Here is a 9,602-nt window from a genome sequence, read left to right as displayed (position 1 = left end):
TATATACCCTCTGTAAAACTTTGGATACGACATATATACCTCTACGGTTAATGAAATGGTACATATATGTCCTCATATTAACGGTAGGGGCATATGTGTACCTAAAATATAACGGAAAATATATCATTTATCATAGTTTTGAGGTATATTTGTTCTTTTTCGTTTTAACTTTTTTATCCAAAAAAATTAACCCAAACCCATTACCCGAGCCAATAAAACCACTACTCAACCCTGTCCCAATTAAAATTCAAAAGACGCCAATCTAACAGACGCCTTTTTTCTATCCTTATAACAATATATACACACAATACAATAACACCTACTACAATCATTTTTTTTTTTCTTTAAAAAAAAACATCATAGCACCCAAAAACAACACCAAATAAATTGAACCCCTCATATTTTAATTTTTAGCAAAAATTCGTAAAAAAAAACACTATCTGTCACCGGCCAATACTACATAGCCACGGTTTTCGTCGAACTGAAAACACCCCACCGGTGTACCATCACTGCAACCCTTAGCTCCAGCTAACCTCTAGTCTAATCTCCACTCCATCCAACATGTAAACAATAACTAGCAGCAGCGATCAATCATTCAATTTGATTGGGGTTCACGTTTAAGAGAAAAATAGAGGGAGTATCAGATTTGGAACAAAAAGTAGAAATCAAAACGAGTTGGTTTGAAATCGGGTTCTATGTTTATTGGATCAGATAGTAGGTTTGGGTTAATTATTTGGAATAAAATAAATTAAAATAAAAAAGGGACAAATATATCTCCGAACTATGATAAATAGTTTGTATCTATGCTCTGTCATACATTGGGTTCACATATGCCTCTACCATTAGTGTGAGGAGCATATAGTACTATTTTATTAATCATAAAGACATATATGTACCCAAAGTATGACAGAGAGTGTATATGCATCATTTATTATAATTCAAATGCATATTATATTTGTCACTTTTCCGTTTTACATATTTATTTACTTTTATCCATCTATCTATCCATCCATCCATCCATATATTTCAGTTTAAAAAAAATTATGAGGGTAATAGACCCCTCCTAAACTTTAGGTATGTTATTACAAATCAGATCAGATTTTTGTCAAGTTAATCTTTTTGTAATGAAATTATTGTACATCATTTCTACGTTTTGATTTAATTTTACTGTCAAATCGACCCAAAACCCTATTTTGAATATAGTTATTCCAAAATCTCCTTTGAATACGAAAAATATCTAAAGAATTTTTTTTTTTTATATTGACAGATGTAATGTAATATAATAACTCATTCTTACATCATCAATGTAATATAGTATTTTATAAAAGGTAAATTATCATATATTGAAGCTCATAAATTAATTTTATTAAATTTAAATAACCTCGTAGCCGTAGAGTATTGCTCAACCGTTTGTACGGTCTTATAATGCTTTGGTTGGTTGTCTGATCTAAAGAAGAAATATATCGTACTTTTAATGATAAAGATGAAAATAAAGAGGCTTTGTATGTTAAACTATTGTGATGCCTCTTTTAACTCATGTACTAGTTACTACATAGCTTAAGCCAAAATTAATTTATGAGTTTCCCAAAGGTTTACTGATTGGATAGACTTATCCGCTTGTGTACGTATCATTCAGGCAAAAACGACTTAATTCCCCTGAATATTTATATTCCACACGCCAGATCTGCCACAGAAATTTTTAACTTTGAATTCGGTACATTGCACGCTATATTAGCCATTCCAACCAACAATAAACTTGTAAATGTACAAATTACTTCATATGATTGATAGTTTTCATTTGCAGTACGCACGTGATCTTTCCACACCTCAAGGGTATGCTGGCTACGGACTGGAACGAGGGAACAAGGTGGAGCATACTTTTTTCTTTTTTTAGTTAAACGTGCATCTTTTTTCTTGTTGATCAAACACGTATACAAAGAAGTATGGAGAGAATGCAATTTTGTCTATTGAATTTCATAGGAACTAAGAAGAGCAATTGCAGAAATGTTATATAAAGAACTTTCGGTAGAAGATACTGAGATTTTTGTATCTGATGGCGCACAATGTGATCTCTCAAGAGTTCAGGTATCTAAGTTATTATCCAAAGCTCCCAAGTTATCACGTTAATATTATGCGAACTATACTAAAAATAGCTTAGTGGAAAAGAAAAAATTACTTCTTTGACATGTCTATTTTACTTGTGACACAATAAATTCTACTTATGGTCCTGATTGATCCTTCATTTGCAGCTTCTTTTGGGTTCCAATGTGTCAATTGCTGTGCAGGATCCATCATTTCCAGTGAGTAGTTCCTCTTCTCCTCCCATCCCAATAAAGAAAAATTAATGAATCAAGAACAAACCATTGGAAGTAGATATTTCAACTTATTATACACTTTATATTGTTTGGTATGAGAAATAAGAGATAACTACTCATGACATTAATTTTAGAATAAGTTTATCCCCATGTTTGGTTGTAATAAAATGGTTGTTGGATAACTTATCTCGCGATTGTAACGTTAATTTTATCTCACATTGACGGTGAAACAAAAATCCCGGGATATAACTTATCCTGGGATAACATGTTTCCAAAACAAACTAGCCCTAAAAATACTCGTAATAGTGTGAAGAAGAATTTTTGTGTTGTCAGCGTATTTCACTTGTGGTAACAGGTAACTAATATACAAGATTATCATTTAGGTAGCGTTAAAAAACAAACAATTTACATTGTTTCTCAACATTAATGGAGTGTAAGATCTAGTAATGACACTACTTAAGAAATTCACCCAAATGAAAAATTAAATTTTGTGGAACAAATTATTTGATGCGGAAAAACAGGGATACATAGATTCAAGTGTGATTATGGGTCAGAGTGGTGATTTGAAGAATGACTCGGGAAGATATGGAAATATCAAGTACATGAAGTGCACCCCAGAGAATGATTTCTTCCCAGATCTGGCCAACACTGCAAGGACAGATGTTATCTTCTTCTGCTCTCCAAACAATCCTAGTGGTCATGCAGCATCAAGGCAGCAATTGCAACAACTTGTAGAGTTTGCACAAGTAAATGGTTCAATTATTGTCTATGACGCCGCTTATGCAGCTTATGTTTCAGACTCAAGCCCTAAATCAATTTATGAGATCCCTGGTTCGAGAAAGGTATTATTCTCTGGAACTGATCAAGTGAGACTTGTCTAATGAATAATTATATTTAGAAACTCATCTACAATTATTATTTCTTGCTGCAGGTTGCCATTGAGATCTCATCCTTCTCAAAGATTGCTGGGTTCACAGGTGTTCGTCTGGGATGGACTGTAGTGCCTAAGGAACTCCTCTATTTAAATGGATTTCCTGTTATTCAGGATTTTAATCGCATTATATGTACGAGCTTTAATGGTGCTTCCAACATAGCTCAGGCTGGTGGACTAGCTTGCCTCACCCGAGAGGGTTTCAAGGTATGTATGTTCAGGAGATTTGAATTTGAGAAAAGCTATGCTAGATCGATGTTGAAAAAGTGTTAAATTTTTCTTACCTTTGTACAATGTACTCCAGGAAGTTATGTGTAAGGTAGACTACTACAAGGAGAATGCAAAGATTTTAGCTGAAACTTTTAATTCGTTGGGCTTCAGAGTTTATGGAGGTAGCAATGCACCTTATGTTTGGGTTCATTTCCCAGGATCCAGATCATGGGATGTGTTCAATTGGATTCTTGACAAGACTCACATTATTACAGTCCCTGGAATTGGGTTTGGTCCAGCTGGTGAAGGGTACATAAGGGTTTCCGCTTTTGGACAGAGAGAGAACATATTAGAAGCTTCCAAAAGACTCAAAACCTTACTTTGCTAGACAAATTATTACTTAGGACTCCTTTGGTCAATAGATTTCCCAACTAGTTTCTTCCTAGAAACTAGACATAAAGTATTTGATCATATAATTTGTCATTATTTGACAAATAATTCAAATTTTTAAATAGTAATTACTACTAATATTTGGTTAAAATTTCAATTTTTATAAACTTTTAAAAGTGAAATATGTTTCTCAAATCTATTACCAAACAGAAGGTGAAATTTCATCAAATCTTCACTCAAAAATAACTTGTCAAAAATATTTGGGAATCTATAGTCAAACACTAGCTTACTTTCGTTCTCTATTTTCACTTAAGAGTTGCTTCCAACTTCTGATTAGGATGTTTTACACTTAATAAGATCCACTTGGTTTCCATCTAAATATTTAGTTGACACGCTCTTTTTATTTGTTGTTTGCTCGTGAATTACCAAAGACGCCCGTTTCATTCATAAAGTGAATTGCAATATTGAAACAACTTTTGCAAACTCTCTCATTACATATTCAGATATGCAACTCGAATTGAACGTATAATATTTATAAGAATTGGAGTAAGTTGAGGGTCACTTCCAATAAGTGAGTACTCTATCATAAATAATTGGCCAAATAACATAAATATCAACCCTTTTGGAAGTAATTACACTCTCTTCTACTTTTTTAATTACTTTGTTCTCTCTCCCTATTAATATACATAATATAACCGACATATACATAACATTCTATGTATATGTTGGGATTTTTGAAATATGTTTAGGGGAGCTGGAATTTTTTGTAATAGTGGAAACATAAATTGTGTATTTGTGTAATTTTTAGTAAATAAAAATAATTTGACATAAATGGTGGAAACACATAGGTAGTTACATACCTTTAGCAAAAAAATTTTAAGCCACCTTCTTGGTAGAGGGTAGACATTGTTAGGGTTTTGCACTAATTTGCTTACTATATTTGAACTTCACTTTTATTTTAATGAAAGTCAAGATGTTATCATAATTGTTTTTTACTTGTTTCTGAAGGAAAAATTTAGATTTGTTCCATATATGGCTATTTCTTTCTTGGATGAAATGTTGGAACTTCTGTGCAGGGAAGATCTATCTTTCCCACAACAACAACAAAAATGACATCCATAATGACATAATCTAATCATTAAGAGAGTTTTTTTGGGGGTTGGAAGGGGGAGGGGGGTGAGGTCATTCTCAAGCAAATCCTATTAAAGTATTATGCATTGTTGTATATTTTTTTTGTTGAATGATTTATCATCGTTGAAAGTTTGTAATAATTACCTTTCGCATATCACCCTGACTATTTTGGTCTCAACAAGTGATATCAGAGCCAGTAATTGAAGTCAGGTTTTGGCGAGTTCAAATCAAGTTGAAACTAATTTGATGATAATAAAGATTTTTCTTGAACGACTACATGTGAAGAAAAATTTTCAACAATTTTTTAACATTCCCGCTACTGCATCTTTAAAAATAAAGACAAAATATTTTCAATCATTGATCCATAATATTTTTAATTATGAAAAACAATAGATGTCAAAACCTGGGCCCATATATATACTTATTAGGATCCTTGAGAGAACTAAGATCCTAAAATATTTACTCATAAATAACATCAATTTCTCATATATGTTAGTATTCATCCTATGTAAAAATAATACTAAGAACAAGAGCAAGAATATTAAGAAGGTGTTGTAATAACTCGTGTCTTTAGGTTAAAGTTTGACTCATTTCATGTGAATAGTCCAACCCAAACCAAGATAACATGCTCCTCATACAACCTAAGGTCTTATTGTGTTATATTATGTTGAAGAATAAGTGTGGAATTGATTACATCTCTGTTTAAATATTAATAAATTATAAAAATCTTATAAAATAAACACATACACAAATATACCATGACTAAGGATTTTTCATACTTTTTAAGTCATGTTATGAAGCAACAAAAAATTATACTTCTATTAAAGTTTAATTTAATATGGATTTATTGGAATAGCCACAGTGTTGCAAGAAACTCTCAAAATTAGGCTCGTAAAACTTCAATGCGGGATAGAGATCAAAAAACTCGGTGCATGACATCTATTCTTTGTACTAGATATGTTTCTATGAGAATGGAATATGTAGGTTTCTAAACCTCGAGTGAGATCTCCTGCAACTCTTTCTCTCAAAACTTTATTCTTTTGCCTCTCAATTACTATTTTAGATGCTTCTCCCATCGTTCTTTCACTCAAATCTTTTTCATTTCATATAATAATCAAATTAACATGCATTGGGTGGAATCTACATCAGTGGAGGAAGATCTCTAGGAGGCCTCACATTTATCTCTTAAAACTTCAGATTTCCAAGCCATTATTTTTTAGATTAGCCTTATGATTCTATTCATAATTTTCTGTCAGCTTCCTTAAAACTTATTTCATTTCATTAATTTTGTCTTGCACCGAGTTATTTTGATTCTTCTTATAATTCTGCTGCTAATCTTGTACCTTTTACTAATTCTAATTTTCATTTCCACCCTATGAGAAGTTAGGATGATTTCTCTGGTTCAAAATGTTCCCGGAGTTCTAATTTATTATGCCTATACCTACATAGTCATAAAGTGTAGGTACTCTATATTAGCTCCATACCTATCAACCGTATGATCACTTCCAATGACCTCATAGAACAATGATGCTTGTTGAACTTTCTGAACTTTAAAATTGCAGTTGCACTTGCCTCATAAGCATATTGGTTAGCTTAGTAAAAATTTTGTTCAAAGTATCATTTTGTGCTTGTATACTAATCGTCCCATCAACCACCACAATTCCTACTGTCTTTGTTATAATTCTTCCATTGGACACACCAGTCTACTCTGGAATGCTTGCTACTAACCTGTTCAACAAAAATAACTCTGGACTGCTTGCTATTAACTTTTTCAACAAAAACACTAATTCATCTAAGTTTTCTCTAGTGCTAGTCCACCTACAGAAAAATCAAGAAAAAATAAGAGTAAATATCTAAACTATCAATGAAAGTATTGCTAAAACTTCCTAAGTTTGACCGTTATAAGGATAACTCAATTGTAATGTTTTAAATCATTCCTAAGCTTACGGTAAGCTTTCTCTTTCTTTTTCTTTTCTAAATCCCAAAATCTCACTCCATAACTTGATTGTATTCCTAGATAGAAAGAAGCTTGCAATGAATTTCTGGGCTAAGGTAGCTTGTGAAGTGATAGAATCCGAAGGCTCAACTTTTAGCTACCCATTTTTCTTCCCCTAGTAACAAAAATTGGGAATAAGGAGAGCCTCACATAGTTTAATGGGCCTCCCTTACATGATGTAAGTGTCAACAATCTACAAGAAGATCTAAAATACAACTGTAGATCCTTATGTGATAAACCTATAAATTTCCAACTTGAGTGCAATATCTGCACCATATATTGTTTCATTTTTTTTTATGATTTCCAATTTGACAATATTGGATGAACATTACCAACGAACAAGTTGGACTGCCACTTCGCGAACTGCAAATGGGGTTGATGGAGGATTTGCCATTATGTTATCTTCCATTATTGTTGGCGATTAGTTGCTATGTGCCTACAACAAAACTTTCTCCCTCAATCTATAATAGCCCATATAGTATATTTTGGATTTTTTTTCGTGTTTTGATCATTTTGACCCTCTCTGTAGTTATATCATGGTACTTGTGGGCTGTAGCAGTGGGTAAAAAAATTCTCAAGATGATTGGTGGAGTTTGAATTTTTAATTTTAAAAGGTTTTAAAGTTGGCATGATTGAATTTGGTCAATATTTAAAGTTTTAGTTTTTTGAAAATTAAGTTAGTTTTGTTAGCTTTAAAGTCTTTTTTGAATTAGTAGAATTATTGATTTGATTACCGAGTTGTTCAAATGTATCTTAAGTCATTGGTTGAAAAGTTCACAAATTATGACATAGAGTTGACTTCAATCAATATTCATTGATGGTAAATGATAACCTATGTTGGTAATTCTGATAATTTCGATCCATTGAGTCCAGAACATTGAACTTAGCCTAGTAATATAGTTGATTTGGGTTTGTGAGGGTTTCAAGTATGTTTTGAAGGTCGAATCTGAGCTTGTGGGGGTGTGGTTGTTTTTGTTATTTATTGGCATTAGTGCTAGTACAGTCGCTTACATGGTTCTTTTGCTGAATATGCAGATCTGTACCAACAACTAGTGAGTTACTTCTTTAGACTTCGGTTAGCTTTACCTGGGCCACTCATGGGATGGCTTGTCCATATTAGCGGATACATTGATGCAGACTTTCATTACTTCTGTGGTCTCACTCTTACGAACAACACCCACTTCAGTAAAGGCTCACGCGATAAGTATCCTCCTCTTATTGGGGCATTCTATTTTTTTTGTTAAGCCATTTTGTGGACTTTCTCTATAGGAGCAAGAATGTAGCACCATAACAATCCCATTTTCTCTTTTCTTTTCTTTTCTTTTCTTTCCATGCCTTGTATTTTGGAGCTCGGGTACTCATTTTTGAAAGATTCAAAGGCTTTTCTTTAAAGATTTCTTTGTTGGATAAGTTTATAAATCTATATTTTCATATTCCTCAATGATTATTTCATTATTCACCTCAAAATCTTGATTTTTTCAACTTGAAATTCGGAACTTTTTGGCATAGTTGAAGAATGGTATTTTGATGATTTCAATATCAATTTTAACTCCATTTTCAATAAAATTTCATATTTGAACTATTTATGTTATGGGTCAATTGATTTTTAGTGAAATTCCTAATTAACCCTTTAGGGATTGGGGTTAACTTTCAGGTTGATTATTTAGAACCAGAATAGAACCATAATAATATGAGTGTCCTAGATTTCATTTTATGTGTAGAACTTGTTTTTGAGGGATTTGAAGTGACTTGGGCATGTTTTAGTAGAAAATCTATTTTGTGGTGGTTTGTGAAACATTGTTAGGCTTCAAGGTAGTTTATGACTTAATATTCTTCAGACTTTGCTTAGACGGAGACTTATCGTGTAAAGTATTCTATGGGTTGAGAGAATTAGTGCATTTTAGTGATAAGTAAAATAAATTTATGCGGTGATGCCCAAATTGGGGTCTTACATTGTTAAAGCGATTTTGAAGAGTAATTTTTAATTGATACCAATGCTTGTACTATATTATGAGTTGAGCATTGTGTCATAATTTTTTGTCTGTTTGTTGTTTTTGGCTTTGACTTATTTTTCTAAGCAGCATACCCATTCATTTCATGAATTATTAGATTATACCACTGAAATTACTGACTTTCAAAAAACATTGAGCTTATTTTTCTTACCAGTCTGACGTAGGATTATTGACATGGATATGTGATATTTTACTCATTCAGTTCGCGGAGGGTTCCAGAAATGGATGCATGATGTTATACATATTAAGTCTAATGTAGGACTCTGAACGTAGATATATGGTCAAATTTAGTATTTCATATAGGGTATATATATTAGAGCCTAGGTTCATGGTCAGTTGAGTTTCCACAATACCGTGTCAAGTAGAGTCCCTTTTATGGGTGTGAAGCACACCACATTTATAAAAGAGGGGCTACGAGATATTTTAGGAAATGTTTCCCTTTCTTGTGTTTCAATTTCAAGCTATAGGGTCTAAGGTCTTGGATTCCTTTGATTTTCATTTGCTATATATCAGATCATGCTTCCAAGGAGATTTGGGGTTCAGGCAAACACTTCTACCCCAACTGAGGGCCCTATGGATGAAGATCGTTTAACTTCTGAAGTTTGGACTCGAGCTAG

General features: G+C 32.7%; 1 protein-coding gene across 1 annotated transcript in view; it reads left to right on the top strand.

The window, feature by feature from the left end:
* The window catches only part of LOC107852288 (aminotransferase ALD1, chloroplastic), a 13,307-nt gene extending 9,082 nt beyond the window's left edge, over positions 1-4,225 (top strand). The window contains exons 5-10 of the mRNA XM_016697350.2: positions 1,805-1,867; positions 1,981-2,085; positions 2,250-2,300; positions 2,837-3,157; positions 3,247-3,453; positions 3,551-4,225. Coding sequence (XP_016552836.2) covers positions 1,805-1,867; positions 1,981-2,085; positions 2,250-2,300; positions 2,837-3,157; positions 3,247-3,453; positions 3,551-3,844 — 1,041 coding nt within the window. The 3' untranslated portion in view covers positions 3,845-4,225. The remainder of the gene's footprint in view (positions 1-1,804; positions 1,868-1,980; positions 2,086-2,249; positions 2,301-2,836; positions 3,158-3,246; positions 3,454-3,550) is intronic.
* The last annotated feature ends 5,377 nt before the right edge of the window (positions 4,226-9,602 follow it).

This window comes from Capsicum annuum, chromosome 11 (assembly GCF_002878395.1).
Source record: "Capsicum annuum cultivar UCD-10X-F1 chromosome 11, UCD10Xv1.1, whole genome shotgun sequence".
NCBI classification, from domain to species: domain Eukaryota; kingdom Viridiplantae; phylum Streptophyta; class Magnoliopsida; order Solanales; family Solanaceae; genus Capsicum; species Capsicum annuum.
The sequence above is the reverse complement of the archived record's forward strand: the minus strand, read 5'-3'. Positions and strand labels throughout refer to the sequence as shown.